This window comes from Pomacea canaliculata, linkage group LG6, assembly GCF_003073045.1.
Source record: "Pomacea canaliculata isolate SZHN2017 linkage group LG6, ASM307304v1, whole genome shotgun sequence".
In the NCBI taxonomy this organism is placed as follows: domain Eukaryota; kingdom Metazoa; phylum Mollusca; class Gastropoda; order Architaenioglossa; family Ampullariidae; genus Pomacea; species Pomacea canaliculata.
Window position 1 is genome coordinate 2,759,512 of NC_037595.1, and position 27,157 is coordinate 2,786,668.

The window sequence follows — 27,157 nt, forward strand, 5'->3', positions numbered from 1 at the left end:
AACTAAACAATCCACTAATTTTAAAATAATTTTAATTTGGAGAAATTAGATTTTGTAGAGTGCAGAACAAGAGAGTGAACTCCCCTCAGTTGCTAGACACACGGGCGAAGGAGGCGGCCTTTGTTACAGTTATTAACGTGTGTAATCCTGTGATTGTTGGTTCTGTAGCGCTTTCCTGTTATGCAGCGGTAAGGTGATACAAGTATTATAACTGTGATGTTATTAGACTGTTCTGTTGGATTTATATAGGAAGTGGTAGGAAGAAAGACCAGTCGCGTTTTGGTTGATCTAAAACCATGGTAATCGTTTCAACTATTGCAACGGAACTTTACTCTTCTTGAAACACTGAGGACTGAAGGTAGCAAAAATAAATCTTCTATTATTTTTTCTTGGAGTTTTTTTTTTAACTGGCAAAGAAAGAACCACTTACGACTGAGTTCTTTTTTTTTTAACTGCTATGTACAATGAATAACAATAGCGCCAATGGTGCTAATTAAGATAAAACATCGAGTCGAGTAATTTCCGTATCTACACCAAATCATTTTTTAAACGAAACTTTAAACTTGCATTAGGGCAGTCATTACACATCCACATTTAAAAAAATGTAATTTCCCTCGCATCCGAAGTGTTCTTTAGTACAGTATAATAAAATATAATAAAGCTTGATTTTTGTATGCTGGTTAAATTGGGAAACAATTTTTTATTATTATTTAAGAATAAAATAAGGGGTCTAGAGGGGTAAGATAGGCTAGGTTTTAAAAAAAAATCTATGCAGGAGGAGTGCTTTTGGTAGTGCAATATTTTTTTGTTATAGTAGATGTTGTTAGAAGACTACTTGTTGTTAAAGCAAGCTGATGTTAATATATTTCTTATTTACTTTTGCCACTTGGCATTTTTAGTGATAGTTTGCACGATGTGGCAGGTAGTTGCTTGATCAACACATGAAAAAGGATTTGAGAAAGGAAAGCTATTTGCTCATATTTCAAGGATAAGTATTTCATGATAAACTAAACAGAGTTCTTACAAAGTATATACTCTTGGACAAGACAGATGATATTCGTGTCCACAAAGAGAAACAGTGGAAAGGAAGCATATTTAATGTGCCAAGATCTGGATATTCTGAGATTTCATCCTTAACACAGTCTAACACCGCAGTCTTAATTCAGTTTTAGATTTTATTACATAAATTTCCAAGACATTTTCCTGGACATTTTTCTCAGTTAATTGAACTATCATCTGTGTATTTTGATACAATATTATGCACTAAAAATGTCAGGTAGTTGAAATGTGACTCAAATGGTAAGCAGCTTGCTAACATAACACATAGTCCTCAAGTGATAGCACCTTTTTCCATCATTATAAAAGTTAATTAAGAGCATGAGCAATATCAAAGCAGTTTTTAATAAACAAATGCTTTTGGTAGTATTGTTTTCAGCAGAAAATAAGAGAAACTTAGTTATAGACTTTTTATACTAATTCATTTCTAATCAAAGCTTTCTTTGTTTTTTTTGTTGTTTTTTTTTGTTTCAGGATGGTTATCATATCATGGTTCAGAGGAGTAACTACATGATATTTACCATATACAGGAATGCTGAATTTTTCACATTAATTTCTGACCCTGTTTTGGTGCTGAAAGATGGCTGGACAGAGTTCTCCAACTTTGCAGTATTCAGAGACGAATGTACCAGGTAAGAGCATTCAGTTAAAAGGTGCTTAAATTTGTCCTTTTTCTTGGAACCTTTCAAATAAGTAACCAATTGTAATATACAGTGGTGCATATAAGCTTAACAGCAAATGTTCCAGGGCAGAAATTTTAGCGAAACAATTGTTATACATATATTTTATATATTCACATATTTTTAAAGCATTAATAAAATCATACAATTTTGTTTAATTTTTCATAATGCACATATATACCAAAAACATACAAGTACAATATTTAACTTCATGGGAAAAAAACAACCACACTCACATAAGGCAATGCAGACTCATCCACCAGCAAAAACAAGCTATCCATCACAATGTGCGCACACTTTCCCATCATCCTCTCATCAGTATAACAAAAGCACTGCTCTCAAACTCTGGAGCAAAGCACGACAGCAACAAGAAAGTAAAATTATGCAAGTGTTAAATAGATGGTGAGTGTTACTGTGCTTATTACTTTACCAAAGTAAAGAACACATCTGCCCATATATTTAATTTTTCATTCAAACTTTGTTGGTGTAAAAAATGAGTAACATCGATTTTACTGGATTTTTAGATTTTTATAAACATCGTCAACAGAAATAGTGCTAATAAGTGGTAATTAAGTGAGAAACGAATCATTTATTTCTCCTGTATTGCTCTCATGCTCTGTAATTGTAACTAAATATATTTTTGAAACGTTTGACCGTCGCCACAGCCTTATCACAAGCCTTGAGTATCCCTTTAAAGCAGCGGTTCTCAACCTGTGGGGCGCGCGACTGCTTACAAGGGGACGTGAAGGTGGTCATTTTTTTTAAGTTTCTTATACCGGAATTAGTGAAATTAGCTTACATTGCTGGCTAAGGGGGGCGCGCGGACGTACCTTTGTTCGTCAGGGGGGCGTCACAAGTAAAAGGTTGAGAACCGCTGCTTTAAATGCTTGTTTCTTGCAAATGTAAGACATTATGTACTCAGATGTTGGAACTGTCCTGTAATAAACTAAACCTGGGCACTTGTTAAATGAAAAAGTTTCCATTAAAAAAGAAATGCAATGACACATTTTTTGAGGCAGTTTTATTAGTCATTCACATCTGTTATGAGAGATACAACCCCAGATGGAACATGGCATCATACAGCTGTTTTTCATCTACATATTAGCTAGTGATGTCTTAAAGCAAGTCCTTTACAGTACACCCGTGCACCTTTTTAATAAGCTTCCTGTTGTTAAGTCAAAGAAAGGGTAAGCGGATTGGATGTATTGGTTTAGAGCAGGGGTGGGCAATTAATTTTCTTAAGGGGCCGCATGAGAAATTGGGATGGTTTTAGAGGGCCGGACTAATATAGTTAACTCAGTTTTACCCAATACTGTATATATAGTATATATACTGGCAGGCGGGCCAGCGGGCGGGCCAGATCCGGCCCGCAGGCCGGCCTTTGCCCAGGTCTGGTTTAGAGTTACAAGCATCAAGGGATCTCTCTCTCTCTAAGTCATTCAGTTAGTTAACAAACCAGTCTCATTTTTTTCAGTCTGATTTTCATTTTTAATCTAAAGCTGGTTTCTATTTTCAAGTAATGATTGATGTGATGGTGGAAAGTGTCAGTGCATTAACACTAAGAACATCTAAATTTGTAGGTTCCATGCAATATACATTAAGATTTTGGATAGCTGAGCTGTGAAAAAAGTGTCACACCATGGTGCTAACTCAAGCATATAATAACACTTTCGAAGGAGTGACCTAAGCATTTGGAGTCATTATTTAAGGATATTACATTCCATCAGTGCTTTTTGCAGTGCCCTTTTGGTATTTTCATTTTGTCAAGCGATAGGCACCTGAAATCGCTAGTGCTATCTGCAGTCTAGCTGCTCAGTCTCAGATGAATTGTCTGTGGTGTGTGTGTGTTTGATTTTGTAGGTGCGCACATGAATGGCCTTGATGTGAGTTTTTTTAATAACTGTCACTTGCCCATATCTTTTTATTTTTCATTTGTTTATATTTTTCACTTACATCTTTTTAATGCTGCACCTTGTAATGAACTTTTAGTTTTGTGACTCAAGCATCTTCCTACGTATAAATTGCCCATTGGGACAAATAAAGTTGGTCACTGTCATTTTCATATTACATGTTATTGGTGTGCATAACTATACGCAGCACTCAGTTTTTAGTTAAATGTGTATGTGTGTGAGAGTTTTCTTGTGCATTTGCATATTGCTAATTGCAGATGTTAGATACACTTTTAATTAAATTTAAATACAATACAACTTTATTGATCCATGGTTAATATATCAATTTCTTTAATGTGTAATTTCTTTCCTGCCCTGCTCTAAGTAAGAGATCATATTGTTCCATTCTGTTCAATTTTAGGTTATAAGTTAATTTCTATTGCATTTTGACATTTTAAGATGTATGTCTTATATCATCAGTTAAACATTGTTATTCAAATGAGATAATTTATGTAACTGAGCACTTGCATTATTGTCTTGGTCTAAAACGTGTGACTATTTAAAATTATATAAATGTATTAACTGATCAGTAATTATTAGTTGTTAAGAAAGTTTATTTCATTCTATGATTTATTCATAGTGTAATTTTAAAATGAATTGTCTCTAAAGTATTTGTTCTGAACTGGAAGAGATAAGTAAGCTTTAGAAAATAAACACAGATAGCAGCAAAATGAATTTGTCAAGCATTAGTATCAACTTTTTTTTTTTAAATGAGAAAGTCAGCATTGTTTTAGTAATTGGTTAGAGGTGACAGATTCAGTCCCAGGTGTGCATGGGGTGACAATACCTTTGAGGTAACCATAAGCACATTTTTCATCAGCTACTTAAAGCCGTGTACTATTAACCACCTGTTGCTGAAAGCTGCATACCTGAACAGCATGTTTTGTATTCAGGATAGGCTCAGTTTACTGACATTTGTAAAGCACTGTCCACTTTCTCTAAGTGTGACTGTATTCTGCCTTTCTTCAGAGCCTTTTACAAAAATAAAAGTGCTAATAAGGGTGAGACTCTGATCTGTCAACATGTCAGTGGAACTGTGGATTTGACTTTGGTTTGATGATTTGTTATAAATATAAGAATTGAAGCCATTGCTGGAAAAATGAATGATTATTTGCCTTTGCCAGATTTATTGATGTGCTGATAAGAGGATGGAGCTTTTTATGCTCAGTCACAATCAGATTTTTTTTTTTAATCACAGATTATCAGAAAATGCTGCAGACATCTGCACAGCCAGACAGCTCAGCCAGAGGGCAACTTCCTCAAACTGGTAAGCTTCATTTTCAGATCCAGAGTTGCACAAATGTTACCTAGACTTCCAATGGGGAAAGGATGTACAGTTTAAAAAGAGAAAGAGAGGGATGTGAAAAGTAGGTCTAACATTGTTTTTTGTTCCAAAAGTGTACTGACTGTAGTTACTTAAAAGAGTTAGGAAAAAAGGCTTATGTCATATCACTGGCTTAACCACTAAATAAATGTGTTTTTTTAACTTTTGATAATCAACAGAACTGTCCAGAGTTAAAGGTGTGAAACAGCTGCAAGTTTAACATCATTCACATTTCATCATCCTCAAATTTAAAAAAAAAAATATATTTTGAGCTATTGTCACCGTTTTTATGGAAAATGATAATATGCAGTTTAGAAATAGTAGACTGGACCAGGCAGCTGAGTATCCCAATGACACTGCTTTCATTAAGAAGTGATTTCTGGCACTAAAGGAAGTTAGCTCTTGTCTACAGAACACCATACCGAAAACTGGAATAACATAGTGTTTATAAATACTTCTCCATGGCCATTTGTTGCTGTAAGGTTCTCTTAGTTTTACAAGCAGCATGCTGCAGGAAGAAAGGATAGAAGATGGATTAATTTATTAGCACATATTTGTCAGTAGGGAGCTAGGTGTAAAGGCACAAGGATTAAGTTAAATTGAGGCATCTTATACTGACAGTGAATTGTGTTGATTTATTGATATTGATTCAAAAATTAAAAAGTGATAGAAATATAAAAATGTCATTTCCTATTTTAGAATGCTTGGCTTACATTATTTTGAAAATTAAGCGTATAAGTTAAATGTTTGATGGTTTTGTTTGTTGTTCATTTAATTTGAGCTTAGGTTGTTTAACAAATGAATGCTTTGTAAGTTAAACCCTTGTTCATTAACTGCTGATTGAGGTTTCTTGTGCTGCAGATGAATTTAATGTTAAACTCAGATTTAAAAGATGGGAAGGGGGATGAGGTTCAGCCTTATTTAGGGCAAGACCTGGAAACTGAAACTGTGAGGGTTTTGTCCACTGTGTTTATCTTGCTGCTTCCCACAACACATAGTTAATAGCTCAATATCATGTTTGTTTTTGAAAGTTTGTGTGACAGAATGTGTGAGATTCCATTTAGACACTGTCCACTCACAAAATCTGGTGCATGTTTGTGTGTGTACAGATGTTCTAATTGTGTGTGCAGTTCCTGTATAATTCCTCCTTCACAGATAACATTGCTATTATTTCTATATCTTGTGTAGTAATTTGTGTCTTTTAAGGTATCTCTCAAACTGTATGTGTAGGCTGGCATGATGATGTTGAGACACTGACACCGTCACCTGTCATTCAGCATCCTCAAGCGCCTGTTAGTCCCCCCATGGCTCGACATCGTTTCCATCACTACACTGCCTGGGATGGTGGGGGCAGGGTACAGGTGAGGGGTGAGGCTGGTGGTACCCAGCCATATCAGCTGTCCTCAAAGTATGAGCATGCAGATGACCAGATTTATAATCACGATGGCTACCACAGCTATCCTGACAACATCTACAATTCTGGTACCAGTGCCTACAGATATTATGGAGTTGCTGCTGCTAATGATTCTGGTGTCAGCAGTCCTGCACTGCTGCGCCGCATTTATAACCGTGCACCTGTGGAACATCGGCGGAGTTTTCCTGACAACTCGCAAGTCCAGCATCTACTAGATAATTACATAGAACACGGTGGTGATGTGAGACAAGGTGGTGGTGGCAGTACAAGTGGTTATAGTAGCAGTAGCAACTATGAGTATGGCATCAACATGAAAACCCCACTGCACCAGAAATCCTCTGAGTTTCCAGCACAGCTGAGCACACCTAAGCCCAGATCCATCCTGCGCAACAGTCATAATCAGAGTCACCTAGGAAGAGACAGGGCAACATCGCCTTTGTTTGGGAGCCATTCAGAGATTCTGCATTTCAGTGGCAGCACAAAGAAACCAGCCGGTGACCTGAGACAGTGGCAACAGCAACACCAAGAAGAACTGCTTCATCAGCACATTGAGACACAGGTCAGTCATGTGTACTATGAAGCCACTTCACACATCGAGATATAGATCAGTCATTTGTCCTGTGTAGTAACTTCTCAGCTTGTTTGTGTTGTACCATCATCAGAGATATTCTAGTCATTAAAGAGCAGGATATAGCTCATTGATTTTTTAAAAAAAAAGGACTCTAATTTGCACATTTTTAATATTTTTTGGGGGAGTAAATCTTTCCCATGCCTTTATATGTAATTTGGTTTATCTACTTTTAGCAAAAGTTTTATCCTTGAAGGCAGTGTATTTCGTTTTTGCAATTTGAACTGCTGAACAGTAAGTCTTAATGAAACAGTTATGCTGCATAGCACCTCTCAGCATTAAAACAAAGCTTTCCTTCTGCTGCACATTGATTATGTGGAAATATTAGGAGTATTATGGTATGCTAACAGGCACTCTATGATAAGCAGCTGACACCACTGGAGACCATGATTCAACAGCTTGGAATAAAAGAAGATGATCCATCTCGTTGGGAGCCCATTCGCCGTGCGGCTGACAACATCATCCGGGAAAAGAACATGATTATTGAGAAGCTTCGACAGCGGGTTCTGGAGCTGGAGGAGGACCTGAAGATGGCTGACAACAAACTTAGACAAACGCTGCTAGCATCTGATGATAAGGCTGACCTTGTGCATCAGAAGCTGAAGGTGTGCATAAATGTATTTTTACATGCCTATAGCCAGGGGTGGTGCATATACTTTAAAAAATAAAAGTTAGGTCCCAATGTGTGTGCATCCATGTATAGGTGTTAAAGGGGAGGTGTAGGGTGTGTACGTTTCAGGATTAAATTGTAAGCACCATTCTAAAGATGGAAAAAAAAAAAACATAAGGAGATTGGGAATTGTTGCTTCAGTGGCAATCAAGAGTTCAGCATTTAAAATCAGAGCTTTTGAATCAACACAAAGCATTATTGACATCAAAAGGTTTGAATTTTGTATTTGTATAAAAGTCTTTCAGAAAATGACAAAGAACATCAGTTGCATTAATCACATTTTTTCACTCCGGGTTTGTGCTCATAGTTTTGAGAGATGCTTTTTTTTCTTTTCTTTTTTCAGGAACTGCAGTACAAGAATGCCACCATAAAAACTGAATTGACAGAGACTAGAACTAAAAAGAATGCTGAGATCAACATGTTGGAGGAACAGCTTGGGTATGATGATAACTTGTACTAACATCTTAATCAGGATAAGACTTTTTAAAATGCTGTCGCTTGTCTGTTCTTTAAGGTAAATTTCACAGCTGTCTTATCAGAATGTCTAAGTATGGCACAAAATGGCCATTAGTATTTGAGTATATGATCACAGAAATATCACCTCGTCCATTAACTTTTTGTGTGCAAAAGTATGATTCTGGCAGTCATGAGGGTAGGTCAAGTGTCAAATGACTATATTCTTCCATTAACTATGGAAAACTTTATTGTCAACTGATTTAAGATTATTGGAAACTAAAACTTCTGAAATCTTTAGCTTTCTAGCTAACATTTATTGGACAATGTTTCATGAATCACTGTGCAAATGAACCAGAATTTAAAAGACAAATCACACATACTGTCATGGTCAGGGGGTTGGTAGGAAGGAGGTGAGTGGTTTTATTCGACACTATTTTATGCTTGAGCCATTATTTCTCTTGTCACTTAATGTAAGTTTTTGAAAGGGAGAGTATTTCCCTCGACGACAGCAAACATGATGATTGGTCATCATTATTGCTATTTAGCTTCATTTACTTTTTCAATAATTCCAGTTCTGTTTTTCTTTTAAATCAAAAGCGCTGCAGAACATGAGTTGGAGAAGCTCAAATCCCAACTGAAAAACAAAGATAACGACACTGGGTCTCTAGAGGCAAAGGTATGATTTTTTTTCCATGCATCAGTTTTGGTCCAGAATGCTTTAGAAATAACCTGAATGGAAATAACCTGAACTGTAAGTTCAAACTTTAGAAGCCTATACATTAGGGCAGAATATGATTTAGTAAAATCTGTACAATACATAAGTGGTGCAATTAGCATACACTGCCTCTCCCTACCACACACATACCCATCCCTCCATAGTCGTCCTATGTCATCTAGACAGCAAGATGTATGTCAAACGTTTCTTTTCCTACTACAATGTTGAGGTGTCTGTTCTGTATTACTGTGGCACCAACAGTTGCAGGCTAAAGAACAGGAGATTGAAGAGTGGGGACGGCGATTCCAAGAGATGAAGTCGAGTCATCAGCAGCTGCGCCTCAAGTTGGACAGCGTAGAGCGCTACCTGGCAGACTTGCCTACTGTAGAAGAGAGCACTTACAATGCTCAAGAGGTATCCTTTGTGGAAAAAACTTAAGTTTTGGACTAGAAATAATACAATATTGGGTTTATGAATATGCAAAGAACTATGGGGAGTTTTTATTTTAATTTCACTTGTAACTGTCTCTTAATTCAGAAGCATCTAACATCAATAATCTTTGTGTAGAGCAGCTCATCTCGTTGGATAAATTTACACTACAGAGTACATGATAAATGCCAACTGGGAACAACTGTGAGCAGATTGTTATAGAGATTTGAGATAGGTGAATATAATTTGATGGCTGAAAATTTTACTAATTTATTTACAAGTAGTTTCATTCCTGAATTTGATATCACTCCAAATATAGATCAGCCCATTTGAAAAACTAAATCCGCCAAAAAACTGTAAATCCAGAGGAATTTTATTTGTATGGCAGTTCAAATCAGCAGCAAACCTTGACCTTAAAATGCAGCAAGATACATTTTATTATGGTAAAATTAAAATAGTGACCCTGACTGACTTGTACAAACAGGCATGTGCTCAAAGGTCTCCTTAGGAACCCTAACACTTCCTCTTCCCCCCCCACCTCCACCTCCCCAGTAATACCACCCTTAACTTGTTTGCAGTTACTGCGACTCAAGGAAGAAAATGCTTTGAGCAAGTCCCAGCTAGAGGAGTTGCATCAAAAATTAACACAAACACGAAAGATGCTTGTTGCTCGTGATTTGCATGTCAAGGAACTAGAGGACACTGAAAATGAGCTGGCTGGGCGGCTTCAGGAATTGGAGCAAGAATTGCGGCAGGTTAGGAAAAAAGATCAAGTGGCACAGTCCCTTTTAAATGTGGAGACTGAGCTAAACCAAACAAAACAAGAAAAAGAACGCCTTGCTGTTGACCTTGAGAAAGCAAAAAAGGTATGATTTTGTTATCAGCTCTCTTAGTGTGCATGTATCTCATATCTTTTTGTGCTACTGATTAAATCTTTAGCACAAGTTCAGATATCACTATCCTATTACTGAGTGAATACTCTTATTTGGGAAGAGGTTGGGTTTAACGATGGACCTTCTTCAGCAGGCTGTTGTATAATGTGGATGAATGGCAAGCCCTCCTAAGCTTTATTATATGAACCATTAATATCTTTATTTTCAAGCTGTTGGAAACAACCCACCGACGACTGCGGCTGTCCGAGACACGGCAGCAGACAGAGATGAAGGAGATAACTGAACGGTTAACACAGGAAGAGGAAGCGGTAGGAGTTTTGCGACAGGAAGTGCTTGACAAAGAGCAGCAAGTGGAGAAGATGAAACACTTGGTGAAAGAAGTGAGTTTTTTCCCTATCTTTTTCTTATACATTTACTATTTATAGTCTTTCAAAAAGAAAGTTTTTAATTTTATTAGTTTACCACTTTACGCATATTTTACTAAAGTCTTGTTTCTCCTTGCATGTTGCTGCTTCCAATGGGACAGCAATGAAGGATGGGGATTTCCTTCCAGATATGTAATTTTATTAACAAAATCTCATTCAAATTTAGCATGTGTTTTGTTACAATTGGATAAGATTGACAGATCTAATGTTGCATAAAATAGTCTTGACAGCTTTTTGCTACCTAGGGATTTCAGCTAAAATACCTTTCACTTTATAAAAAGCATAGGACAGGTGTGCTGTACAGAGGTAGTGTGAAATGTACAGCTGTTTTGACAGTATTTTGATAGGCTAGACCAGCGGTTCTAAACCTTTTACTTGTGACGCCCCCCTGACGAACAAAGGTAAGTCCGCGCGCTCCCCTTAGCCAGCAATGTAAGCTAATTTCACTAATACCGGTATAAGAAACTTTTTAAAAATGACCACCTTCGTGCCCCCTTTGTAAGCGCGTCGTGCCCACCTAGGGGGGCATGCCCCACCGTTTGAGAACCATGGGGCTAGACCTTTCTCAACAAATTTTGTAAATTGCAGCATAATTTTGGTGTGAAGTTTGTGCCCATGTCATGCAGTGATGTGCACACACTGTGTAGGTAAAATGAATCTCAGAATCATTCATTGTCGTGCATACGTTATAGACATCATATTATTCACATGTCTTTTTCATGTCCGAAGAGATTTATAGGCAGAATTTGTCTGCTTGCAGGTGGGACATCAAAACCAGGACCTAATGGAGCAGAACCTTATCTTGAGAGAACAACTGACTCTAGCTGAGCAGCATGCCGCTGATGATGGGATTCGACTGCAGAGACGATTCATGGCAGAACTGGGGCTGTGCTTCTCTGAACTGCAAGCCATTGTGCAGATCTGCCTACAACGAGCACGGGGAGAAGATCCCAATATGTCAGTGCTTCTGGGTGTCAGAGGTATTTGATCATTCTTCTTCTTTTACACTTGCATTTCTTACATGTATATTTGCATACTGATACTTACAAATGAGGCTTGATTCTCTTTTCTTACATGAGCTACTTGTGTGTGTGTGTTTTCTTTCTTCTTTCGTACACATTTGGTGGTGCTTATTAGCTGCGAGAATGCCTTCCTGAACTTTTAAGGTAATTAATAATTAATCAAATAATACTAATTAAGCATGCAGTGAATCGTCTTGCAGAAGCTGTGGCAGACACAGAAGAGACCTCGGCAGCCAGTGCCGAAGATAAAGTGCAGACAATTAAACAGTGGTTGTCCAAACTGAGTGTTTTGCGAGAAGAAGTCGACGGCCTTCGTGCAGCCATCTGTAATCAGTATGCTGAGGACATGGGACAGACCCTTCAGTGTGCTACACAATGATTGTGGACATTCAAGTGTGCATGTGTAGTGCATGTGCTTGAGAACACATGGTCATGCATGCATGTGTCATGTGAGAGAGAGATTCGTCCATGTGTAGGTATTTTTATGAAGGTCAGAAGTTGCATCCGTAATTTTGATTTTCAATATATCAGGGAGTACAACAGTGGATGACTGAAAATGCAGCTGTTGCATGCTGGAAATAGTACTGTTTATGCATATGCATATGCATGAATATAAAAATGATGAAGCTAATGCATGAATGTGTTGTTGAAAATACAGTAAAGAACTGTCCTGAAGAGTGCACAGCAGTTGAAGTGTGTGTCCATTCAGTTGTTTTCCTCTAATGTGATTAAATCAAAATGGTTGAGTGGAGTTCAACAGGGAAAAAGCATTTCGTTTTTAATGACAAACTTCATGCTGGCCAGTACAGAGAGAGTATTCCTATTACAGATGCCATAATGAAACTATATACCCACCAAAGTGTGCTGGAAAAACATTTGTAATTTGTTTGGCTGTCTTTATGTTTTGTTTGATAAAGACGTTTGCATAACATAATTTCTAGTACTCCTGGATAATGACCCACCAGTACAAAGAACTAATTATTTTTTCTAATTTGTATTATTATTTGTATAGAATTGGCTCTTAAGCACATTGCACAGCAATGATGCTATATTTTTCACTTCTTTAATATATGTTTTGAGGTTGAAATAATTAAATTATTTTTTTTCACTTCTATCACCAAGACACACATTGCTGAAAGTTTTATTTCAAATGTGTGCTGTTTTTTCTTCCTCCTAAATTCCATTCATTTCCCAGTCTATAAAAAGATTCTCATATTTCAATGTTGTCTCGACTGATCTGAACCTACATAGCAGGAACACTGTTAACTCCTTACACAGTGAAACATCACTTTAGAAAACAGTTGTCTTCACAGTTTGGTTGTAATATGTGTAGGTTTACTATTAATATCTTTGAGTTTGTAAGCATAAATACTCATTTTTATTTATCTTTCTGCTGTGTTTTTGAGTTTTTTTCGGGGGATTACATACCAGAGTGGTGAGGAAGAAAGGGGAGAAAAACATTGTGAGATCTCTGGGACCATTTATTTTTCTCCATTGGTACTATGTGCATGCTGTGTTTACCTCATCACTAACCAAAGAAAATCTGTATACACATGCAAACACAAATATAGTTTTCTTATCATTACAAACAGTTCATTACATGACTGTATATTAGAAAAAGTTATAACTATCTGTAATGTGGTAGTTTATTTATTGTTAAAGATGCCCCCAAAACAAGTTGCTTCGTTTACAGAATTTCATGATGTGAACTTACTGGGAAGAAAATTTGCACATTCCAGTTTGACTGTGATCGCATTTCAGTCTTGCAGCCTGGACTGAAGTGAAAAGGAAAAAGGCATACTGGATCTGTTTTTATTAAATAAGCTGTAGATGTTGTTTTTGTAGAATTTCATAGTTGGCAAGAGAATAATAGATTTTGATTTGGAATGTATTATTTGTGCATTTTTCAAAATTTATTTATTGCCAGTTGTCATTTATGTGCCAAATGTAAGGAGGATAGTGATACTGTTGTAGCTACGACTGAAGGAGATTATCAGAGTTTCTGAATGTGTCATGATTCTATGTAAATGGACAAAGTATTTTAATGAGCTTTTCTCCCAGATGCCAGTGTGAAGTTTATATATCCCAGAATCCTAACGCTGCTCATTGGTCATGATTGTGAACTTTGCTAACTTATACTTATTTTGTTTCTGGAAGTTAAGCTGAAAAACTTGGACATAATGTCAGCTCTGAGTAGGGCCAACTAAGGTCTTATTTGAAAGCAACCCCAGTTTTGACAATAGCTCATAACTGTGCACTTTTGACAGACTTGCACAAAAGTTCTATGGCATGGAGTTTGTTTAATGTATTGTTTAACTTTACTGTTTTGTGTTCAGTTCTTAGATATTTTCAATATTAGGACAGTACAAGACCTTAAAGTTGTTGTGGTACTTGTTCCTGTGCAGTTTGTTACCATGTGACCTACCAGCAGTGAATGTACTCAATGAGGATGTGGTTAAGCATAAAATTTCTGAGAAATTCACAACACTTGCTTATGCAAACATTTTGCTACAGCATAAAGATGTACTTGTTTCAAGCAAACAGTATCAGTATGAATCAGTATTTATAAATTTATAAAACTACATGACTCTACATTTAACTTACATAATAACTCTTGCCTTCTGTGATTTATGTCTGAGATGTTTCTTTTAACAATGTGTGCAATCTTGGGAATGTGAGAAAAAAGTGACCAAATAATGTGGTGTATGGCAGTGTTCAGCAAGAAAAAAATAACCTCCGTCCATATAGCTTATGCTGTAACAGAAGCTACTCTATTTGGTCAATGGCTTTGTAATTTTTGTGTGTGTTTTGTAAATAGTCCAATGATTATGAAGCTGTTATTTGATGCGGCTATTAAGGCCTGTACGACTCAGTATTTGTATATGTGTGTGCGCACACACACTCATATATGTATGTGTTTCCAGGATTGTATACGTGTGCACACATTGTTTTATTCATGTACATGGTTTACAGATTATGAATGAAGAGAGTGCCTCCTGTGCCAACACCAACTTGTCAAGGTCTAAAGTAGTAAATATCCCTGGAATTCAACTTTGCATTCCTCTATAGATTTTTCTCAAGAGAATGCAAGGCTTATGTGGCTGTCAGAAGAACAGCATACTGCCCTCTAAACTGTAATTGATTAATTCCTCCAAGAATAAGACAGAGTGAATTTCAAATGAGCCAGCTAAAATCATGTTAATCAATGATCAGTTTTGGATATGAATTTTCTATTTAAGAAAAAACAAAATAATGAGTAATACCACTTGCAAGTTTTAGTTTATGAAGTGTTGCTTTTCTCTTGGGGTCTGATTTACCTATAACAAAGAAAACCATAACAGAAGTTTCAAGGTTTGAATTCAGTCACAAACTTCTGGAAGGGGTATTGCATATATTTCAGGGTTGACATAGGTTTAAGCCTGAAATTGTTTAGTGTACAGTTACCCCCATAAAATGCATAAAAGATATTTGATAAGAATTGCTCATTCCATGCTTGCCATTTACCTGTGAGTTAAGCCACTAGTTTTCAGTTTTGCTTAGGCTAGGAGTGACTTAGTTTTGTTTGCAAGGTATGCACATTCCAGTGTTGATCAGAACTTAATCAGTTTCTCGAAAACAGAATCACTGCCAAGGGTTCAGGCACAATAAATATTATTGTACAGATTTTCTTGTACTATAATTTAACATATATACATTAAACAAAATAAATGTTTGTAGAAAAATAAAGTTTTCTGTTCATTTACTTTTATTTTAAAAAATAATGTGTCTGCATACTTTAAGTACAGTGGTAAAGTATACACTGCCTGTAGAAAAGGTGCTTAGAACTCTATATAATTTCTATTATTAACCACTGCTGCTTTGTGAGCATGAATTTGGTATGTCTCTCATTTTCTAAGGTGACCTTAGCATGGATCTCTGTAGAGATGTCCTCATTGCTGTATTACTGACTTGGATCAGCATTGTCAGATTATCAGTTAACATCACTTTCATGATGGCAATTTATCCTGGTGAGCTACTCAGAGTTCTGATGTTTTACTAGTCTGAGATATTTGGTTTGCTCTGCAGCAGTGAAGTTTAATAATAATAAATAATCTGTTCATTCTACCATTGATTTTGACATTTGGCTCCTTGCCTTCACATGTACAATCAATTCCCATGCACTGTTTTTGACCCCAAACCATGAAACCTTGGATACTTGCAACAAATCTAGAGGTAAAAATGCTTAGAGTATCATTTTCTAGTAGACAGATCCTTTGTATGCACACTGAGGCACATGATAAAATGCATCCTTACAGCAGATATGAATTGCAGCCTCTTTTAAAGATAACACCGCTGTTTGCTGAGCAGTGTCTCCTTAGAGTCAACTTACACCCAGCAGCTTGTGGAGTCTGAAACACTGTGCTGACCTCCGTTATAGAAAGTGGTTCTTTGAATGTTGAACTTTTCTTCAGGTCTGAAGACAGGATGAGACCCTCAAATTACAAGACTTCCATCAACTTTTTACTTCTGCCTAGGAATTAAGTGTTAACAATGTTTATCTGCATCTCCTTTCCTGTTTTCATCTTACAAACACAATCATTGATCATTGCCTATTCTTGGTACTAACAGTTGATGATGACATCAACATGCCCTCTTTATTTTTTTATTGCTGCTAATTAGCACCAGGGATGTTGTAATCATGGAAATTAACCATTCCTGAAATAGAAAAGAGAAATTTTAAATGGAAAGAAATGGTTAAATGCTGAGTGAATGAATACAAAATAAGCAGCAAGATTTGACCTGCACGTCAGGTAAAATTATTCTAAAGTAGCCCTTTGCATATCATGACGAATAATGGAAAATTAAAAGTAGTCTTTGACATCAAATTGTATCACAGATTTCTAATATCCTGATATACAATCAACTGATGAGAATATCATAAGCACAAAGCATCTAAATGTTGTTTATTGTTTATTTGGATTTGGGAAAAAAGGTAACAAGTGTTAAAATGTACAAATTCGTTCTCAAAATATCAGTATGTTAAAATGTTACACCATATTAAAAATATATCTATTAAATACTGAATGAATGTGCTCACAAGAAAACAGTTTAGAAATATACTCCAGGCAAGTCTAGGAAAAGAAATGTACCACAGATTTCAAGATAAAAGACAAAGATATCAAAAACAATTTTAATTTGGAACAGCACATTTTGAGTGGCTGCCTCAGTTCATGCTGCTGTAAAAGGTCAAGTGTGTGTGTGTAAATACAGATATTCAAGTGTGTGCAACAAGTTGGTACTCACTTCATTTTAAGATACAGAAAGATGAATACAATCCATTAACCAAGAATGCAACTGCCTGATGGCCTCTTGCCTTTTGCACCCTACAAGATTTGTTGGGTGACTCACCACATGCATGACAGTCCAACATTGCAAACTCCCAAATTGCATTGTAATAAAACAGATGTGCTTATCATGAATGTTAGTGTGCTCATTATTAATCCCCATCCTTTATTACGCTTGCATGTATTTAAATTGCACTTTAAAACACCTTATTGCTGCACCAGTTTCTGTGCTAACCTTGCAGGCATTTTTTCAAGATGGTTAATGTATAAACTTTCATTAAAATGTTATATTTTTTAAAAATCAAATGTAGTAAGAGCTGACAGGTGCTAGTGTAGGTCCAACTAGTTGGCAAGTGGGCCTGTTTTGGTTCTGGGTGGGTTTAAAAAGAAGTAGGATTGACCTTTGAGGTCCAAGGTCAGAGGTTGCAGATCTCAAGTCACTGCACAGCAAGTGAAACTTTCACTACCTTGACAAGCAGCTGGATGGGTACTTCATTATAGTGAAGCAAAATTTACAAATCAGTAAATGTCCAGTCTTTACCTCTGACACCAAAACATTTTCTGCAAGAATTTGCTTTTCTGTGTGCTCACTCTAAGGGTGACAAGAGGTCACAGATATTGCTATGCGTGTAGCATTACTGCCACAAAATGTGAGAGAGCATGTATTAGACAACCCCATATGTATTAGAAAAGTTTTTGAATAAAACAATCACATGTTAAAAAAAGAAAAATAATTTCTCATTAAAATAGTGGAAGAGGTGATGGGAAGAAAACAATTCCCTAAAAACCTAAATAAATGTGTGCAAACAGTTTTGTAAATGTCTGTCAGGCAATACTGATTATATTATTAAAGGATATAATAACATATAGACACAGAGCAAAAATTAAAATTACATGTACATATTAAGATTACTAAAATAAGATTTAAAGGGTCTCTAATAAAAATCTTTCGGGGGTAAATCACTTTCATCAACTGGCATCAGCTGTCAGGAAAAATAATGAGACTGATGCGGCCGGCTGTTGTTTTTTGTAAAGAACTTTAAGGATATCTGACCAAAAGTCCCAGCATTAAAGACCTCTTTCTGAAGTGGTGCAATAAAACTGAACAATCGTAAATGCTCTCAAAAACACCAGTCTGGTATTTCGATCTTTCCATGGTCCTGTTTTAAGGGGACAGACCATAAGACACTAAAACTTTTCTTGACAACTGTATACATTATCCCCTTCTAAGAATGCATCGATCATCATCTTCAGCTTCTCAGTTTGTTTACATCTATGCAAAATATTACTCTGATATGGTTGGAAATGAGAGATGTTAAAAAAATAAAAGCAAAAAACTGTGAGCTTCATCATCTTTATACTGAGCACTCTATGGCAAGTAGGATTAAGAAAGTATGTAACAAGGATCAAGAGAACACATAGCAATAAACAATACACACAGGCACAAATCTAAACAAGCAGTGTCTTAAATCTAACAATGTGCTTATCCAGTTAAAACAAATATCACATAGATATGCAATAACTAGTTTCAACAGAAATGGAGCAAACCACAATCACAAAGATCAGGTGCTGTATAATATTTTGAGGCAAACATAACCATGAACTGGCCCACCTGATTAGGAAATGTTTTAAATATCACAAAAGCTGTTATATTCTGATTAAATGTAATGTTGCTGATAGGGAAAACACAAAATTGCTGGAAATTGCTATGACCATCTGAACCCATCAGGAGAAATGCAACAGAATCAATGGAGTAGGTCGATCCAGGCTGCAGATGAACATCAAAAGGGTTAAAGGAATGAATACTTTTGTGTTGCATTGTCAAATAAATGATCACTTTTATATAGTGACATTGAGTGAAATTTAAAATGCAACTTTACAAAAACTTTTTTCACCACTAGAATTGACAAAAGTTCATCATCATCATCATCATCATCATCAATCATCATCAATCCATCATCAATCAATCCATCAATCAATCCATCTCCATCAACATCATCAATCATCATCATCATCACCCCTAGTACTACAATACCGCAGCTTCAGGTAAGTCTGAGAAAGTAAATCTCTGATTGCTAAATTCAATTCAAAGAATTTCAAATCACAGAATCAACTAAACACAAATATATATTATGCATGCATATAAACATGAGCACAAACTGAAATGCAGACACACATATGTATACATGCACATGCACACACACATGCACTTATCTACATGTGTATAGTTTAAAATATGAATACAAAAAGGTATCACTGAGGTTAAAATAAAAGTTAATATTTAGAAAACTGTAAAAGTGATACACCTTCACAAACATATATAGACACCAAGAATTAGAATAGAAATGTAGACATCAAAATACTGCACATGCACACACACAGGTATAATTATATATCTGTTCCAGCAGTGTATTCATACTCAAGATACAGTGCTATATATATAGTTTTATTACAAGTCTTACTGAATTTAAATCTTTGTCAAATAATTTGCAAATATGCAGAGTGAATCATCTGGTCTCTTGCCTTGAATCACTTCACCCACCATATATTAAACACTTTTCTGCAGTCCAATATATATGAGCACTTATATATAGTTATCGTCATCATTATTATCATCATCATTAAAGTCATCACACCACTGCTGCACCACCACTACAGGTGTCTATGGTCTTTTTAGTGATGATGTGATGTTGCACATTTTCTGCCACACATGACAATGGGAATGACACATTATAGTGATGAAAGTTTAACTCTTTCATGCAGATTAAGGCAGCAGTGCAGACATTTGCTGAAATAAACAGTTTTGAACTATGATGCTAGCACTGATGTCGGATGAACCAAATTAAAATTTGAACTTTCTGACTTTAACTGTGATCAACATCTTTTCATCCTCTCTATACATTTTTTTTTGGTGTGCAACAGCATTTCTGAAACTAATCTTTAAAGTCACTAGTCTCTTCAGTATTTTTGCTGTCTCTAGAAGACATGACACGTGCCTTTCTTTCTTCTAGAAGACTTTTGCCTTCTTCAGATGCTTTATCTTCCCCAGTTTTTTCATCTTCTTTGTAATCTTCGTCTTCAAATCCGTCATCTGATGACTTAGCTTTCAGACCATTAGTCTTAAGCAGATCCAATGTTTCTTGTTCAGACAATACCACAAGCTCAGTCTTTGATGGGCCTCTATTTTCTTTGGCCATCACTCTATTGCTTGCATCTGCAATTAATACAAAGTCCTAATATATGCTCCTGTGCATTGCATTTTCTAAAAAATCTTGCTAATCAAGTGGTGATACTTTCTGCCAGTAAACATTTTCTATTATTAAATAGTGACAATGAATATGCTTACAAGAAAACATAGTTAAAAAATATATAAAATAAATTTCAAATAATATATTTTTGTTATGTCTCAAACAAGTAGAGGAAATGAAGACATACAAGCAAAGAAACAAGGGTGAGGAATTCTAAAAAGTGGAACCTACAAAAATAAGTAACACACAAACATTTCACAAGCTTTGCACAAGGTGTGATGTCAGTATAACTGACATACAATTATGATGGTCTACTTTATACATTTTTGCACTTAAAAACACCAGTAAGACTACACAAGTAAATGTATAAAAGGAAAAAGAGAAAGGGTTAATGGAAAGCAACAGAACATTTTAAACTGACCTTGTACAGATCTGCTGCTGTAGATATCAGGGCAAGAAACCCCAGCAAACTCTTCAATCTCCGTCACAGCAGGTACATGCTGTACAAGCAGAAAAACTTGTGTGTGGATCAAATGACGCATATGCTAATATTTTTATATCCCCTTATCCCAAAATGTCACCTGCCCATAGTACTTTTAAAAATAAACATTAAACAATGAAAATATGGAGAAGGAGAAAATCTCTGAGGTTTCTGTCGTTAGGCAAATAGTGATAGTACATGCAGCACCTGATAAGAGATGGAAAAGCTGTCACTATCATCATTACTGTCATGTTTGTCATCACTAAAGCTGTTAGGAAGATGGAGGTAAACAGAAGTGATGGTGGTTGGTGGTGGTTCATAGCAATGTCTAAGCTAAGTGATAGTAACTGGAATATGTATGAGAATGTGAAACAAAAACATGAAAATTACAAGATTTATTCTTGATTCAGGACCTTCTATGGTGACTTCGATTCTAGTTATACCAGACTGTTATATCAGAGGGGCTTGATATTTAAACAAGAAATTATCTGGCTAAATACCAGACTGTTAAATCAGAACCAGTTTCCAGGAACCAAGATGTAGGAAGCAAAAACATTTCCACTACTGTGCTCAAGTCCAGACCTGGTCATAAAGACTGGTCTTTGGCAATAACTCATAGATAATTAAATTATATAACAGCTTTGATGCCTCTTAGAAAAGTTATTCATGAAATAATAATCTATTTCTATCCTTGTTGAATTAATGTTTCTTGATGTTCAAACAGTCAATTTCTCTTGCAACTGACAAAGCACAGAAAGAATTAGATGAGAAAAAATCATTTGTGTAGCTTCACCCCACTGTTTAAGCCTCTAAAGAAAGTATTGTGCTCCAGAAGATAGAAACAGCTTTGTGAATTATAATTACCTGTTTGTGCCGTGGAATAAAGAACATTAGTAAGGCTCCGATGATTGGTGGTACACCAGCAACATGAAAGGCAACATTGTATGACCCCAAATAGTCATAGAGAAGACCTAGCAAGCAGCAAACATAAACCAACATTTAACCCTATCCTTTTGATTAGAAAGACAAGAAAACATTCTTTATCTATTGATACATAAAACTAACAAGAATTTTTTCAACGAAATCCAGATACATCATACAAGTGACATAAAGCAAGGAAAATGTAGAAACAAAAGGACACACAAGAACAAAAGGACATACATAAAAACAGAGGAGAAAGAAAAATACAAAGCACAAACAGAATACACAGAGAATAAGAGATAAAAACAACTATCAGGATATTATGAGACTCATCAAGAACTTAAGCCAAGGACATGGCAGTCATCCATGTTATTGGGCATCTCTGAACTATCACAGTTGTATCACTTAGGATGCTTCAGTTTTAGAGCTGCCTGTGTAAGGGTCCCCATACTTTTCTAACTTACTGAGTGTCAATCTGCAATGATGGCTAAAGAAAGCCATGAATGATATAAAAGTCAAAGATAAATTGACCTTTATTCAGGGTCAGGGGTAATAAATTTATTTTATGATTATTTTGCTACAGTTTGGGAGACATTCTTGCATTTACTGGAGATGAAAGGTATTTTCTTAAAAAAATTATTAAACTATTAAACCAGGGAAGAAACACAAAACATCTTATTGCAAGAAAATGTCACAATGGTTCAAGAACTTGGAAAACGATAACTGAAGGCCTAAAATAAACATTTAGTTTAAATCTGACAGGATGAAATAAGTTGGCATTTTCACATATACATGTGTACACATACACACCAGAAAATTTGATGACAACACAAAACCTTTACCTGCAACAGGAGGTCCAACAGTCATGGGAACTGAAAAGATGCTGAAGAGAAAGCCCAAAGCCTGTGAAGCACCTTGCTCACCCACTAAATCAAAAGCAATAGGTCCCAAAAGGCAAATAAAAAGGCCATCACAAAGGCCCATCACCAGGCAGATGATGATAAGAGACACAAAGCTGTCAGCTAATGGAATGCAGGAAGTGGTCACACCAAGCAAAATAAAGGCAGCTTGTTGCATGTGCATGCGACTAATGCAGCTGGTGTCAGCAATTAATCCAAAGGTGATTCTAGAGAGGCCAGAGGTGATACTGATGCACATTGGAAGTAAGCTGCCATTGGAGTCAGGGAAGATATCTTTGGTGTGTTTCACCTGTGATTAAAATTCAGGATTCTCAATTAGTTTTAGATTAATCCACGAACCCTAAACTTCCCCCCTCCCAAACACACACATGCACGCATGGAAAATTATGCCTGTGCAACCGATGAAATATTAAATGATACTTTAACACAAGAAATGTAGAAAAGACAGAAAAGCTACAGGAAAGGGATAAATGGAAAAGAAGAATCATTTAAAAGAACAGATTCTGAAAAACAGGAATAACAGAACATGCTGAAGGCTTAATAATAAGGTAATAAATGTAAATATGTATGCTGCATGGACTCTTAAAAGTTCCACTGTTGCTGTGCACTAGATGCATGCTGAAGGAAAGGAGTTAAAAAGGCCATATTTTACATCAGTGTACACATCCATATGTAAACTGACAACATCTCCATAGCCATCCATATTAATTCAACACATTTATCTTAAAAAGTGTGGGTGCACATCATCTCTTCTGTTAATGCATGTTATCATCAGTTCAGCCTGGGTAATGAAAACGGAAAATTTTGGATAGAAGATCACACAATGCCGTCAACAGCACACCACCATCATAATAAATCCCTAAATATGCTTGATTTAATATGAATTCTTAATATTAATCATTGACAGATTAATCTCTCTGCTAAGCCCTTACCATCACAATCCACCTATTTCCCTCATTTGTCCCTCCAAGAAATGCGACATGATTTTTTCATCTATTAGAAATTTCTTAATCTATTAGTATAAAAGTTTTATAAACAATAAAGTAAAAAGACTTACCAAATGAACAAATGGGATGAAATATCCAAACAAGGACACACCATTAGCTACTGCCCACACTACATATCCACGATTTCGCCAGATTTTGACGTTAAGGTATTTGCGAGTCCATCGACAGCAGTCATTCATATGTTCTACAATGCTCTCTGAGGACAATGCCAATGCTGGTAAGTTGGACTCTTGCTGGAACCTTGGCTTCCAGGTTAAGGAATAAGGCATGAGAAGAAATATCAATCCTGCTAGACAGAGCAGAGAATACTTGAGGCCAATGGTTTTAAGCAGCTCTGGCAAGACTAGGGAGTATACGATCGTAAACACAGCACTGCCAAAAGTCACCAAGCCGTTGACCAGGCCCATGCGCTTTTTGAAGTAATGGCCAAGGATGACAAGGGATGGAGCATAGACAAATGCAAAACCGAGGCCCATCAGCACACCATATGTAAGATAGTAGAGCATCAGGTCTTCCACAAATGCGCTGCTCAGCATGCCAATGAAGGCCAGCGCCCCACCAGTAAATGCCACCTTTCGGATACCAATGCGGTCACTGAGGATGCTGGCCACCATGCACATCAAGAAGGTTAGCCCAGTGCACACAGACCCCACCCAAGCTGGAACACAAAGAATCATTACAATTAAGCTTGCGTTCTCAACGCAAAAAATAATCTCATGTTCCAGTTATTAAGATTTCAAAAGAAATTTGACATCACCGCAAAATTGTTAAATTGAACAAAACAGTGCCAGTGCTGCTCAGACCTGCATGGAAAGTTAATGCAAGACATGGTGATGTGGGGATGGATAAGGAAACGAAGCCCAAGGGAGGTAATGTGACTTTATTATGAATAGCATTGTTGAACATGCGATGACTGAGACAGCGTTTAACAAAGAAAAACCAGGTAGCTAGACTTATTTCACATACATAAGTACACATGGATGGACAGAAGGTTATGAAGCAAACAGTGAAATCAACTGTTGCTTAGCTTGTTGTGAGGCGTATAATATATCATCTTTGCTTCATCACAGAAATAAATGAGAGACAACAATAATGAGGTAATGGTGCAAAAGATGAATTTTATTTTGTAGTTCTTGTTTTTCATTAAGCATGAAGACAGCAGGCAACTAAAAGTGTGATCTCTAGGGCTGTTTAAAAGTGGACTCATTTAGTATGATAGTTTGCTAACAGCAAAGAGATTTTAAGATTGATATATGGTGTTGGTAAGGGGTAGTGGAAATATAAACAAGGTGACTAGGAATGCCAAAGACAAGCATCACTTGTAAGCTGCTGTTGCAATTATTGCACACTTTCATATCTTGAGATGAAACTCACCTGTTTTGAAAGAGATGTTTTTGTCAGAAGGATCACTGTACTCCTCCAGCATCGCAAGATAGAGAATACCAAAAGTATTGATGCTGCCAAAAACAGTTCCGTTGGTGCACATGGATGTAAAACAAACCACCCACCCATATCCTCCATCTGGCTGAACCTGGGTCGAAGTTAGGGAGTCATTTTTATGACATTTCCCTGCTTTCTGGGGAGGTTCATCAGACACATGAGTTTGGCTTTTGTTCTTCCCCATTGCGGTACTTTCTCAGAGGGGTGTGTCGTGCGTTCAAATTGACATATATGTCTTCTACACAAGAGTCTTATCAACTTTTGAGTTTTCTTGCTTACTGCTAAAGCCTCCTCCTCCTCTCATTTTGTGGTCTGAATAACAGAAGGTATGCATTGATTCTTTGACACCTGATCGATCTTCCCTGCTTTTGCATTTGCAACTCGACCATGAAACAGTTTAAGATTTTATTAATCAGGTAAATGGCAATTGTCAATGAATTCTCAAAGGTCAGAAGTTGAAAAGTCAAGTGTCACGGCTTGACACGCTAGGTGAAAGGTTGTCTTTTTGATTTTCCGCAGCTACCACACACATGAAGCAATAACTTGAACTATAGCTATAAAGTTTTCAGCGGAGAAAGTAATTCATTCGACCTTCAGCATGGGTGGCTCTTCGTTGAAGGAATATCCGATATGGAAAGCATCGCACTACGCTGGCAAAGGCTCATTTCGCTGTGTCAGCTGGCCGCTCTTGCAGCAGACGACACTGCATCATCTCGTACGTCTGCATCACTTGAGTGTGGTTCACAAGCTACTGGTGTCCAGTGTCAAGAAATCTGTACGAGTTAGTCTCCAGGTGAGTTCCTTGCACTATCGACAAGATCGAGCGACTCCCGCCCCCTCGATGTGCCTCTCACCTCCTATCGTGAACTTTATCACTTGTTCGCAGCCAACGCACTTTGTACGTGCGCAGAAGATAAAACTCGCGCTGGAAAGCTGTTCTCCCGGTTTATTACAGACGACTAACAGCACTCCGACCATGGACGGGATATTAATTCGCACTCCGAGGGTCAACGGACGGGAAAAACGGGACGAAGAGAGGGAGGGTAGACTTTCAGGTCAAAGGTCACGAATAAAGCGTGTGTGATCAACTTCTATGAGCCGCGTGATTTAATTGTCTTTGTGTTGCGTTCTGAAGAGGGAGAGAAGGTTTAGATTAAAAAAATTATTATGTTAACATGTTTTTGGTTTGTCTGTATGCGATATGCATTATTGTACCTACCTGTGTATTGTTTATACATTTATGTATATCAGTAAATAGCATGAACTGATTCTTAATTCATATTAGTCCTGCTCTACTTCAGTGAGGAAATGCGCTAAATTCTTGCATGACTCATTATATTTAAATTGTATGGTAGAAGAAGGTTGAATGAATTCGAGTATAAATATATAATTCAGAAATCTGTGAGAAAGAGAGAGGAAGGGTGGGGATCACAGTCGAGTATAGTCCAACATTCACAACGCTGAATAATATAAATATGGAACGTGATATTTACATGTTTTCATGCGCTCCTCTTTTCTGTTTTGTGTCTGGAATGTATATAACCACGGACGTGTAAGACAATTAAGTTCCTGATATAATTAACTCTCTTAATTTGACCTGCGAACTGACTGGATCTACAGACTGGATGTCGATCGCTCTCGCGTGCTTCACTCGCTTCTGCAGCGAACTTGAGTTGCAGTAAATAAACTGAAGTGACGATCCCCGTTTTCGCTGTTTAATATGATAATATTCCTTCATTTTCTTAAGATTTTCTCAGTATATTCTTAATATTTTTCTGATGTCACCGATCCTTGTTTTCTGGAGTCGTCGCCGTTAGATCTACAGTGATCGCCCTTGACTGGTAGAACGCAGCGAGCCTTCACTTTGTTCTTCGTTTTACATCTTTCTGACTATTTCTTGCATGTGTATGTGAGAGAGAGAGAATGGAGAAGCGCTTTGAGCCTACCTTTGATGGGTGTGCCAAGCGCTTTTAATCAACTTTATTTTATAACGGTCTCAGATGGCGGCGGAAACATGGCGGCACAGTGATGTCGGCCTGATTATTCTTTTGTTCTGCGCCTGCTGTTTGAGATGACGAGCTATGTCCATTATATATGTGCATAAACACCAGTGAGAGCAGTATAGTGTGTGCAAGTATGAGTGTGATCAGTATAT

At 36.8% G+C, this 27,157-nt stretch overlaps 2 protein-coding genes across 4 annotated transcripts; one reads left to right on the plus strand and one right to left on the minus strand.

Annotated features, from left to right (window-relative positions):
* The first annotated feature begins 69 nt into the window (after positions 1 to 69).
* LOC112565726 (centrosomal protein of 85 kDa-like) lies at positions 70 to 15,383 on the plus strand. Of its 3 annotated transcripts, none has more exons than XM_025241395.1 (12): positions 70 to 188; positions 1,531 to 1,688; positions 4,884 to 4,952; positions 6,240 to 6,982; positions 7,402 to 7,656; positions 8,065 to 8,159; positions 8,775 to 8,853; positions 9,154 to 9,306; positions 9,900 to 10,187; positions 10,424 to 10,594; positions 11,400 to 11,619; positions 11,862 to 15,383. In XM_025241395.1, the coding sequence occupies exons 2-12, from the start codon at positions 1,637 to 1,639 to the stop codon at positions 12,038 to 12,040; spliced, it is 2,304 nt and encodes a 767-aa protein (XP_025097180.1). In that variant the 5' UTR covers positions 70 to 188; positions 1,531 to 1,636; the 3' UTR covers positions 12,041 to 15,383. The 3 variants fall into 3 exon arrangements, with proteins under 3 accessions (XP_025097180.1, XP_025097183.1, XP_025097182.1); XM_025241398.1 differs by having other exon boundaries at positions 7,420 to 7,656; XM_025241397.1 differs by lacking the exon at positions 70 to 188 and adding an exon at positions 195 to 358.
* LOC112565733 (monocarboxylate transporter 10-like) lies at positions 14,902 to 26,309 on the minus strand. The gene is made up of 6 exons (XM_025241409.1): positions 24,937 to 26,309; positions 23,613 to 24,220; positions 22,478 to 22,844; positions 21,579 to 21,685; positions 20,655 to 20,733; positions 14,902 to 20,199 (listed from the first exon to the last, which is right to left on the minus strand). The coding sequence occupies exons 1-6, from the start codon at positions 25,184 to 25,186 to the stop codon at positions 19,919 to 19,921; spliced, it is 1,692 nt and encodes a 563-aa protein (XP_025097194.1). The 5' UTR covers positions 25,187 to 26,309; the 3' UTR covers positions 14,902 to 19,918.
* Between the last annotated feature and the right edge of the window lie 848 nt (positions 26,310 to 27,157).